This window comes from Sturnira hondurensis, unplaced genomic scaffold (assembly GCF_014824575.4).
Source record: "Sturnira hondurensis isolate 20B ecotype Veracruz unplaced genomic scaffold, ASM1482457v3 Scaffold0008196, whole genome shotgun sequence".
Classification (NCBI taxonomy): domain Eukaryota; kingdom Metazoa; phylum Chordata; class Mammalia; order Chiroptera; family Phyllostomidae; genus Sturnira; species Sturnira hondurensis.
In genome coordinates, this window is record NW_028080827.1 from 13,866,525 (window position 1) to 13,879,033 (window position 12,509).

The window sequence follows — 12,509 nt, forward strand, 5'->3', positions numbered from 1 at the left end:
CTTGGAAATGGACTAAAAGAAGGCTAGAGGATCCCCAAATAAACAGTTGGCCCATTATTTGGGATATAATTAATGATAGCTTCTAAGTCCTTTCTCATTTCCTCCAATTGCTCCCTGACCTCTTTGGGGGCAGAAGGGCAGGGGGAAGAGGTTACGGGCATGCATGCAGCAGAAGACAGAAACGCATGCCACGGCTTTAACCCTGGGCCACAGAGAAGAGAAAGCAAGGTCTTCTTTTTAGCAATTACAATATTTTTTTGCCTTGAGGAATTTAACACCATTTTACTGGGGGAAGGGGAAAGAAGGGGAGTCTGTTATGTTTATTGTGGATCTGCTATGAGCTAGGTACTTTATGACATCCTTGTCTTGTTTCACGAGAACAAGTTTTTCCCATTTTCCACAAATGGACGCAAATGGACATGAATGCTCACAGAGGTTTCGCAGGGAATAGGCCTCGGAGCTGGGATTCAGACCCTAGCATCCCTGACTCTGAACCCCATCCCACACGCTCTGCTGCCGTGGCTGCCTTCCTTCAGCTCTCTGAACCGTCGGCTGCTGGCACATCTTGGGGGCAAGGTGTGTGTTGCTATCCCCCGACCTGTTTAAATTATACACCCACTCTCTCCAATTCAGTGACAGGGTGACCTGGATCTGCGGGGCTGCTCACCTGTTCCCCCAATGTCTGGGAATGAACCATTATCAACCTAGACAGGTGTGGGAAACGAGGGACACAGCCTCTTCTTGGCATTTTTAGAAAGACACACCTGCCGCGTACACTGACCTGGAAAGAATTCCTCTCGAAACATTAGTCTTGAAAATTTTTAAATTACTCTTGAAAAATGAAGTCTGTTTCCACCAATATGATGGGGTGGCAGAAACACTGAATCAGGGTCAGGAGTCACCGTCTAGTGCTGATGTCTGCACTCTCAGCCACATGCCCACGAGGCTTCCTCCTATGTGAAGTGAACTGGATAAACTCTAGGGTCCTTCCCAAGCCTGAATTTCTCCAATTATCAGGTGGGAACAACAGCATTTTCTTTACCCAAAGGGAGAGTGGACAATTACAAGTTCCCCTTTTCTAGCCCCACCCTCCCATTCTGGTGGCTTGTTGATCAGAATTTTACCGAAAAAAGTCAAGTAGCAACACCTATCAGCCTCACACTGCTAGGTGTGGACTGGAGTTACAATCACAGACTCCAAACCTTTCTGTACACACTCCCTAAACTCCTTTTTCTAAACCTCTAGAAACATGAGGCTGAGATTACTATTTTACATGAACTTCCTGACCTTTAAATCTGCCATTATGCTATCGGGACAAATCCCAACTAATTGAGGCTTATGGAAACTGCTTCGTTTAGCCCCCTATTGACAAATGATGGGAGATGTGTGTATAGTTACAGGCACAGCGGCATTTGCTGGCTATTGCTGAAATTTCACACACTGGCATCTCAGTACGACAATGATGTCTCAAGTACATGATGAGTTCCGGAAGGAAGAATTTTAAACAGAAACTTGAAAGCTGATGAAAGGCATTCGTTCTTTGGTCTGTTGGTAGTCTCGATCAAATCGCCTGTGTGCACACCCTTCCCACTGTCCCCTCCACCCTCGGTAAAATTCTTCAGAGTATACCTTGTTTTGATAGTTCTCAATCTCCTCCTGCAGAAAAGTCTGCCACGTTATCTGCTGGAGCTCTTCTCTCAAGTATTGGCAGGTTTCCAGGTGTGATTTAGATATATTCTGTGCGAGGTGTTCTAAGGAGAAAACAGGAGATCACAACATGAAAAGTCAAGTTCTTCTTTGGGAAACCAGTGTTTTCTCCTACATACTACGTGCTGTAAAGAAGTAACAAATAAAGAGCATCGTGCTGAACCAATTTTAATTATCTTTATACATTTAAATAAGCAATTTGAAACTATTCTGTATTTTGGAACACGAGGACAAAAGACAGGCAAAGCCAAGACTTAACAATAAGTCTTGGTGACTTCAAAGACACTCCTGACCTTCTTTTATGACTTTCCACCAATGTCTGGGAATAAAAAATATTGACCTAGACAGGTGTAGGAAATGATGGGCACAACCTTTCCTTGGCAATTTTATAAAGACGCATCTGCCATATCCATTCACCTGCAAAGGATTATTCTTGAAAAATTAGAAAGTGACAACAGAAATGTATTTCTTTAGTTTTTCCTGCAAATGGCAGAACAAGCATTACTGAGTGCCTGCTATGTCACTATACATGGTACAGTGGTTAAGAGACAGACTCTGGAGCCAGAATGTCTGAGTTTGAACCTCACTCAGCCTTGCTACTTACTAGCTGTGTGATCTTGGGTAAGTTCCTTAGCCTCTCTGTGCTTGGGTTTCCTCATTTGTAAAATGAAGGAGACAGGATCTATTTCATAGAGCTTCTGTGAGAATTAGATGAGGTGACAACTTGGGGAGCGTTACAAAGCGTGTGCTACCTAACATTAGTTCTTGTTATACTACGGTATAGGGAGATTGATGATAAGAAATAGATGCCAAAAAAATTTCTCTAGGTATTTATAGTCTGGTGAGCTTGTATGGACATGCTGAAAGGACAATTCAACGCATTAGACAATAAAGTATAATGTTGAATTATATTGGAAGAGAAAGAAAAACTGATTAATAGGTGCTGTCAGGGAAGGGGAGAGATGAGTGTTGGCTTAGGGAAGTTAGTGGGTACTTCTTGGCAGAAGGGGGACATTTGAGTTGGTCCCTGAGCATGGGTAGGATTTGGTAGGTGGAGGCCAGTGGTGTAAGGGGTAGGCCTGTTCCACACTCAGGGAATGGCAGATGAAGGAACCAACATAGCAGGAGACAGGCAGATGTGATAAAGTGATAGAGTCAAAATAGAAAGATGAGTAGGTAAGAGTCCAAATCCTGAAGGATCTTGAATATTAGGATTGAGAGTGTGCAGCTGCTGAAACACAAGGAGTCAGCAAGATTCTCCAGGAGGAGCCGAGGTACTGAACACTGTATCTGGGGAAGCAGGACAAGCAGCTTTGTGACTAGATGGTTGAAGGACAGGGGCTGGAGGCAAGAGGACCCCTTAGAAGTCTGCTGGAGCCAGAGGGGAGGGACTAAGAGCTGGAAGCAGGCCGGTGATCACTGTCATGGGAGGGAAGGCTAACGAAAAGTTTTAAAAGAAAAAATGATAAGATTTTGTGAATATAAAACCACAGCAAACAGGAATCCCCATCTTGGGGTCTTGAATGCTTAGCAAGAAAGCCATTTACAGAGTGGTGCTGAATGCAAACTTGGCAACAGTAGCAAGACTGTTTGTTTATTTGGGAATTTGCTGCTGCTTCCCTCGAACAGAATCAGACTCCTTCCTGTGGGAACAGAGCAGGTTCACCTAAATGAAGCTTGAAACTAGGATCTCTTTAGAGACACTGAAACAATAAATCTTAATGGCCCTCTTCACAACACACAGATACAAAACAATGTACATCAATACCATAAAAATGAAACATGAACAAAAGAAAATATTTAAAGGAAAGAGACAGAGAGGCTGAGAGAAAGAGGGAGAAGCCAGTCAATTACGTCTCAGAACCAATGGCACTTGTGAAGAAGAGAATCAAGACAAAAAACAACGGGAAGTGAGAAAAAAAATAAGTGTGTAAATAAATCAGTGAACTATCTCCTGCAGAAAGAGTGCTCTCTACAGAAGACAGATTCTGGAATGTAAACCAAGTTTTGCAGATATGAAAACAAATGACGAAGTGTTCACAGAGAAATAGGGGGACCCTATGAGGTGAGGGGAGGGAAGAGGATGTAGCATTCTCTGCCAGATTATGCTTCTTTTCTGGTTAATATGGTCCACATGTTGTCATTTCACTCCATCCTAAAAATTGTTCACATTCACCCCTCCCTCCCTGTTGGGGTCCAGCTTTTAGAAGCGGCAATGAACGACACAATGCACATGACTAACCAGTAGAGGGCAGTGGCTGCATTCTTGCCAACTACTCATCAACTGCCTTTGACTCCCAATTCACAGGTGGATTTGGCAAGTGTAAGACCTTAGACACGTGGCTGTTTTTAAAGCTCCATTTCAGCAAAGGAGAATAGGCCCAGACTGAGTAAAAGTGAACAAGTTAGCGTGGTCTCTCAGAGAAGCAGCCTGGAATAGTGAAATACCTCGGAGCCGGGAGTTAGGAGACCTGGTTTCTGGTCAGAGTTCAGTGGATAGATGACCCATCGGGATGGGCAAATCAGTTCACTTCTCACCCACGACTGCTTCATCAATTTTCACAATAGAAAGGAATTTTAGACATCATCTGGTCCAAAGTCTCTTCAGTTTATAGATAACAACAACATCAATAGTGATGATGGTAGTTAACATTTAATAGCATTTACTGCATGCCAGATTCATATAATATATATTCAGAATATATATATATTTTTTTCTTTTCTTTTTCTTACTTAACCTTTGCAACAACACTTGGAGGAAGGTACTAGTATTATCTCCATTTTACAGAGGTGAAGTGACTTTTTCAAGGTGTCACAGCTGGCAAGTGGCCAATTATTTAAACATACACAATGTGGTGCCAGAGTCTGTGCTCCTAATCTTTATACTCAGTAGGTAGGGAAACTGTAGCTTGCAGAGGCTGCATGACTTATACCAGGTTGCCTATAGCGAAGCTAGGACCACAACCCATGTAAGTTGACTTTTTGTCTCGTGCTTTGCCCATTACGTCATTGTCTCTGCACAGAATGTAATTATTGATTACATAACAGGTGCAGTTAGTTTTTTAAAAATGAGCCCGGATGGCTTATCTGGAACGTACAATTCAGGTGTTAATTGTACATCGAGGACCACATTTCCCAGCCACGAATGCAGAGATGGTCCCGCTAAAAGTGATGGATTGTGGGTACTATTCTTGAATGGTAGAACTGGGCTTCCCATGTGTTAATTTACAATTTATTTTTCCATTGAATAACTGTTTTCATTTGTTTAAGATCTAATGACAAAATTTAACCTAAAATAAAGTCAAGAGCCTTAGTTACAGAGGCAGCAGGACCTAAGCCCCAAATGACTTACAGCTGTGAAGAAGAAACAGTAAGGTCTTTGGCCACTTTAACGCTACTCTTAGCTCTACAAACTATTTTGCCTGTGTACATGGGATAGAAATTAGAGCCCAGTTACATCCTTTTCAGATAAATTCCTGTTTAAGTTTTGGGTTTGGGTTCTACTGTCAAGTTAATTTTATTAATCTTGGAAAAGGCCAGAACACATGTAAAAACCCCCTAGTTTAGGAGAACATGGATAAAGCAAGAAGGCACAGGGCTCCTAGTCTGCACTGACCGGCGATCAGCGCGGGAGAGGAAACTGGCCTGTGGGGAAGAGGCAGCTGGGGGAGTCAGCTTCACCACCTCTGGCCCCACTCAGGTAGCGCTACACATGTAGCCAACATGCCACATTCAAGGGTGACACTTTGGCTTAAAGCCTTGTGGATTTATTTCAGGGATGGACATTTGACAAGCAAACAGAATAGATTCACCGGTATTTAGGTGGAAGCAAACCTAAGGCAGAGAGAACCAGGTCTTTTTTCATGATACCGTGTCAACTTTCAATCAAATCCTTATTCATTTCTGAACATTTTACTTTCATTATAGTTCTGCTTAAGGCTCAGCCAACCAAGATTCCATGACAAAAATGGAAGGTTTTTGTTCTAGTTCAAGAAAAATAAAATCAAACCCACCTCTGCTCAGCTTGGCGTCTAGTTCAGAGGTTTTTCTGTTAATCAAAAGAGCTGTGATACACCTTTAATGCTGTTCAGTGGTTAAAGACCAGGCTTAAAATGTCCCTGCTCTTGAGGATTTAAATTTAGACCCATAAAGAGGTGCTTGTGTAAAAACCGTAAAGAACATTCAATTTGTTCTATTTGGAGAAAGATTTTACTGGAAATATAAATTTCACTTAAAAATGTTTTATGGGGTACAGAGGTGGAGAAACCATCTAAAGAACACAACCATTTTTTTTTTCTGTGAACTGAGGATTTCTGTGCTCAAGTCAGAACCTGCTGGTTCTTTTCCATCTGAAGTCTTCATTCCCTCCTCGCATTAACTTGGTTATCTCCACAGCAACTAATTGAAACATCCCAGAGGATTATAACCTTGTGCAAGGGGTCATGGGGAGGAACAGACCGAATTCTAAAACTGCAAAGGTTATTATCAAAGTTTCTCTAACAATAGTGCTGCACTTAAAAATCAATTAAATAATGTAACAGAGGATGCTAACACAACTTCCTTGAAGTGGGGAGTTTTTTTATTGTGTTATCAACATTTCTAGGTCACATTACTGAAGAAGCAAAAATGATGTCACAGGAATAAGAAAATGACAAGGTTTTGTTTTTTCAGTTTTTTTTTTGGTTTTTGGTATGGTAAGTCTTCTATGAAATATATCAGTTTTGTTACCAATATCCATCACCAAAACATTCTGGCAAATAAAGAAGGCAGTTTCCCTTCGGTGCCTATAGGACACATCAGGCTTGAGAAAGTTACCTGCCTGCAGGGGCTGGACAGTCACACACCTGGGGACAGTTCTGGGGGTGGGGCGTGCTCCAAGGTCCAAAGGTGTTAGCACCTAACTGGGGCCAGCTAGTTCCTGCTGGTCCCTTATATCTAGATAATTTTTCCCTCCCACAAGAAGCTGACAACTTGACTTTTTGTGTGTGTGAGATTGTCCAGGTTTTAAATTTTGGCAATAGATTCAACATTTTAAAACTCTGCACTAGTCAAAAAGCAATACCTGGAATATAAGTAAGTGAACAACTAATCAAGTTGTTTTGAGCATGACAGTGTTCTGAGCATAATAGTTTTCTGTGAAATTTTAAGACTGCTTTAGTTCATGCTGACCCATCTTTGATGGCAACATGTCAGTGTTTTCCCTGCATGTCCACGGGAAACAGTGGACAGTCAAAAAGCAAGGTGGTGGGGAGAGTGGTATTGTGAAGTGGTCCAAATGGCAAAAGTGAGTTTCCCTTCTAGCTGCATCATTTTAACAACATGAGTCATTAGAGGAAAGCCAAACACATCCCGTTTACTTCAAAGTGCATAAGTAGCGCACCCCAATAGAAACCTGGAAGCCATTACCTAGTTCTGCCATGGACACAGTTGGGGACGTCTCTCCATTGGTGAAAGAACAGTAGGGAAAGAAGCCTGATGCTGGTGTGTAGTCACATATTGGTTCTGGTTTGATTCCATTGATATCAAGACCTGACTGGTCCGGGGAAGGCTGTATGTCCAGGTAGAAGCTGCTGACGGCAGAGTCTGCCTTGCTCCCCTCGGGGGTGTGCCCGTCGATGTAGTTGCTGAGGTCATCGTGCAGTTCTGTCAGCCCATTGGCCGAGATGTTGTAGGTTGGAGTCAGCGGCTCCGCCTCTCCAGGCTGCTGCTGGTGGTCTCGCTGCTGCTGCTGCATCCGGTGTTTCTGCACTTCCGCGTACAAGCTGTCTCTTTGCTTTTTCGACATTCGGCCAAATTTTACAGCTGGAAGAAAAATGCCAAACCACACCATATATAATACGCTTTCCTTCATTATCCTCTCTGGCATGTTTTAGGGGTTCCTTTGAAGTCTCAGACAATCTCATCCAAAAACCACCTCACCACAAAAGAAGGATATGATCCAGGAGCGAACACAGTCCCCCACCCCAGGCCCACAACAGCAAAGACACAGCCCCGAGGAACTGAGGATGGGCAGAGGAGACCCAGGGAAATGGCCACCTATGGTTTCCTGCTGTGACCCTGTGCTCAGTGGGAGCCACTGGAATGTGACTGGATGGGGGTGTTCACTGTCCACCCATGCAGCTGGGCTGGACCCCCTCTTTCCCTTCCTAGTACACGGACTCACAGAGATACATCGAAGGACCAGCAGTCAAACCTCGATTTTCATCCATTCCTCTATCCTGTACGCTCAAATGACTTTCTCCCCACACAGTAGAAGCTGGGGCTTCATTGAGAGACCTAAACAGACTGGATGAGGCCTTTACAGTTCCCCGAATTACATCTCCGAGTCTACCCGAGAAGCACCCTCCCCTCTGCTGGGTCATAATGGCCCGTCAAGCGCTTAGGCCTATCTTTAAGTGACATTTTCTACTCTTCTTTGTTTGCCTCAAGTAACAACAGTGTCAGAATTCTGGAAAGGGTGAACAATGTCTAAGATCTCTCTCTATTGGACGATTTTGTGTTTGCAACATTTCTCCTTGTGATATCTGGTATTAAAACTGGAACAATGGCTGTAGTAACTTCCCAGTGCATTCAGAATCCCAAATGATCTCTCCTGAGACACCCATATACTCGAGGGGAAAAAAAAAACTCTTATGATTTCCTGCTCTGAACTCTCCCATGAACCCATTTATTTTTCAGCCTGACCCTGTCTATGCAGATGAAGCCTCTGCTGGAGGGACTGAGATGCTCCAGTTGGTTGTGGTTAACTCTATACCTGATGGGGAGGATGAACTCACTGACTCACTCACTCATCTGACCATCATCACAACTCCGAGTCTATAGGAAGGAGGCAGGATAGATGGGCACGACTTCGGGAACCCAGGCTACCAGCTGGCGGATGCCTTTTCTGCCAAGGAGAACCCACTGCCCTTTTGCAGAGAGGAAACAAGTGAGCTTGAGATTGCTAGTTTTCAGGTTCCAGGAAGGAAGGAACACACTTGGGTGGGGCTAGTTAGCCGGCATTTAGGCTGAGGTGGCTCTGAATTTCAGGCCATGTTTTTATAAGGCCCCAAATTCACTCTGAGCCCTCAACGATGTGTGCTGTCACTTCTCTACAAAACCTCAGGAGACATAGGAAGGCGCTTTATTTTTTAGTGACAGGGTCTATGTTCTAGAACACTCAAGGGGATTAATATTCAGAGGTGAAACCTGTTCTGCTGTGACTCTGAATTGCCTTGAACGTTTGCCTGAATATTAACAACAGTAATCACACCATCCTGTGAGGGAAATGAAAAGATCAGTTACTGGGAAAATGCAGACATGACTTGTGATTTTAACTTTTAAGTTCATAAGAGACGAACTGGCAGGTGGAGTCTGCGGAGTTGTACATCACAGGGATTTCTGAGAATATGGTGTGAGTTCTGTGACTTGCATGTTTCAATGGCAACAACTTAACTTTTGTTTCTACATGTTCTACAAGAGGCCACCCTGTGCCCCACTATTGAAGGTCACTGCCACTTGTGTCTGGGCAAGTCCCCAGGCCCCAAGAACAACATCTGGCCTTCAGAATGCCAGCCCAGCATCCTCGAGTATTTTTCCCCAGGCTGAAACTCTACAGGGAGAGATGTTTCCTTCAAAGGGATCTCTTAAGAGAGCCAGCTAGTAGTATATTTGGAAAAGTTTTAAAAATGTACCCGCTGTACTTTCTATACAGTTTCCTTATGTAAGAAGAACTGTCTTGAAATCTGGTGTTGATTGGTCAGTGCCCTTCGGCTGGTTTTCCAGGAAGATCTGGAAATGTTCTGCAGTTGCATGGTAGGTGGTCTTTGTTTCTTAAAATAGCTTCTTCTAACAAAAAGGACATTTGTCACTGAGCCACGTTTTGCACTATTTTCATACATTCTTGGTATACAAATATTTGACTTTGGCATCATGATTCAAAATATCCATTTAGCATAAAAGCTAATTGAACCCAAATTGCCACTAAGCTCACTAGTGTAAAGTATGTAACAATTAGCTCTCGCTTGTGTTTCCTTCTGGGGAAAATGCCCATAGAAGGTACATTTATTAAGGTCCTCAAAGGACACTAACCTCCAATTGACTGATCCACCTATAATGTGGTAAACACCAAAAATCTGAAGGTATTCTGACCACACAGATACTTCTCTTCCACGCGCCCCTCACCAGCCAGGCAGCTGACTCCCACGGAGTATGGAGGAAGAAGTAACTGCTCCGAAACCCACAGAGCCGGCAGAGGAGGGAGGACTTATTTTGGCCGATGTGGGTCCAGGTTTCAGGAAGCTCTTTGATAACCCCGTGCACCCTACAACTCCAGCTCTGAGTGCTCACCATCTCGAGACATCCCCACAGCAAGGCATTTCTGTAATCGACAGTGTTGGCAGCGGTTTCTACTGGTTCGATCAATCAAACAGTTCTTCTGACGAGGACAGGAGTAGGTGGCGTTGCTTTGCTGACTTCTCCTGAAAAAGCCCTGCGATTCAGTTATAAGACAGAAACCAGGTTAGTGTCAATTTGAGCTGTATGATGCTAAAGACAGTCTACTAAGAACTGAGTGGCATTAATGTTTAATGAGGATTCAACTTGGAGCAGAATCATCCAGGAGACCATTAATGAAATCAAAGTCACTTCTTTTTCCTGAGTAAAACTGATCCCCAGAGCCCAGTCCTGTGTCCTGTACACATGCAGAACTTGAACTGCAACACACGGTGGCCTAAGGAGAAGCCGCAGGGGCAGGCCCTGTTCTGGGCTTCTGGTGATCAAAAGCAGTGTGTTGATGGAAGAGTACAAAGGCACATACATTTAACCTTTATTTCCAAAATATTTTTAGTACAATAAATACAACCCACTCCTCTGGGTGTCCGGAGATGAGGAGATTCATCCTCACCATGCCCCAGAGTGGCGGCGATCCTGGTACACCGGTAATCGCTGCTAACCCACTCAAGAGCACCATCCTTCAGGCGTCTTGCCTTCCCCAAGTCAGAATCTGCTGCCCCCCAAAGTTAAATGACACTTGGACAGATTGCGTTGGCAGACCAATCAAACTGGGAATATTCAACCCTAACGACTTGAAAATAGCATGAGTTTAGTGTCATGACCTTTATAATTCCTTTTTAAAAGATTGTATTTATTTATTTTTAGAGAGAGGGGAAGGAAAGGAAAAGGAGAGGGAGAGAAACATCGATGTGAGGGAGAAACATCGATCGCTTTCCTCTTGCACATGTCTGACCAGAGACTGAACCCGCAGCTGAGGTATGTGGTCTGACTGGGAATTGAACTGGCGATCTTCTGCTTTGCAGGATGAGGCACTACCAACTGAGCCACACTGGTCAGTGCATGACCCTTCTGATTTAACAAATCCAATTTGATTTTCATCAAGTTACACTTATTTGTTAAGCACTGTTTTGGAGATGAGAGGGTGTACAAAGATGCATAGGTAATAAATACATATGTGTGTGTGTGTGTAAGGGAACTGTCAACTTCAAGGATTTCATTCTTTATTCACTAATTTTTGCAAACTTCTTGACTTGGATCCTTACTAGCTCATTAATTTTCAGCATTTATTATTACTTCCTTTAAAATTTTTTAAAAAATTCTTACCAGAGGACTTGTTTTATTTTTATTTTTATTGCCTTTAGAGAAAGAGGGAGAGAAAGAGAGAGAGAGAGAGAAAAATCAATGTGAAAGAGAAACACTGACTGGTTGCCTTCTTGTAAGTGTCCCACTGGGGACTGAACCTGCAACCGGGGTATGTGCCCTGACCAGGAACTGAACCTGTGCCATTTGGTTTACAGGACGATGCTCCAACCATCTAAGCCACACCATCCAGGGCTTCAGTGTTTATTCTTAAAGCTGTAAGTTTCCCTTTTAGTTATGCTTTAGTAGCAACCCACAAATTTTGCTCTGTAGTATTTTCATTATCATTCAACTGAAAACATGTTCCAATTTTCAATAGAGTTCTTCTTTAATTCATATGTTAGTTAAAAGCACATTTCTTAGTATCCAAACATATGGACGGTTCTTGGTTATCTTTTTATTGATGAGTTATCACTCAGTGGTTCTGCAGTACTCTGAAGAGAGCAAAGGTAACCAGAGTTATTTCTATGAAGCATAGCCACAAAGTGTACAAAAGAGTATTATCATCTTTCGATCTTTAAAGAGTCAGATAGATGATGCCAACCAACAGCACACTAGTGGAGGGGGACGTAAAATCCTGAAGAGCTGGCAGAGTAGTGGGCAAACTGATAAGGGTATACTTTCTCACCTAAAGATTTTTCTGGAGGCCAACTTGGCAGTTGTATCAAAATCCTTCAAAACTACCTATCCTTTGAACCAGGAATGACTCTTTTAGGCAATATATTCTAAAGGAATATTAAGAATGATACAAAGATTTACCTACAAGGATCTGTAATATAAAACAATTTAGAAAGAAGCTAAATATCCAACATTTGTGAATTGGAAGAATCGTATTGGATATCCACACATTCAGCAACCATTAAAAATGGAATTTCAGAAGTATAATTGACATAGAAAGGTAATAAAAATATATTGCTGAATTAAAAACTATATTGCTGAATTAAATTAAAACAATATAATCCAATTTTTGAAAAAAATCCATATATTTAACATAGAAGAAACTTTGGAAAATGATGCCCCCAAATAAAAGAATTGTTGGCACTGGTTGGGCGGGCCATGGGTGATTCTAGTTTTCTTTCTGTTTATCTGGGCTTTCTGATTTTTTCCATTGTATAATATGCAGGTGGGAAAGTATGTGAAACACTTGGGACGAAGAGTCTAGTACATCT

At 42.7% G+C, this 12,509-nt stretch overlaps 1 protein-coding gene across 4 annotated transcripts in view; it reads right to left on the minus strand.

The window, feature by feature from the left end:
• Positions 1-12,509, minus strand: part of RORA (RAR related orphan receptor A) — a 697,371-nt gene that overhangs the window by 7,889 nt on the left and 676,973 nt on the right. For all 4 annotated transcript variants that reach the window (XM_037054025.1, XM_037054024.1, XM_037054026.1 and 1 more), the window contains 3 exons: positions 10,036-10,177; positions 7,114-7,509; positions 1,630-1,751 (listed from right to left, as the gene is read on the minus strand). In XM_037054025.1, coding sequence (XP_036909920.1) covers positions 1,630-1,751; positions 7,114-7,509; positions 10,036-10,177 — 660 coding nt within the window. The remainder of the gene's footprint in view (positions 1-1,629; positions 1,752-7,113; positions 7,510-10,035; positions 10,178-12,509) is intronic.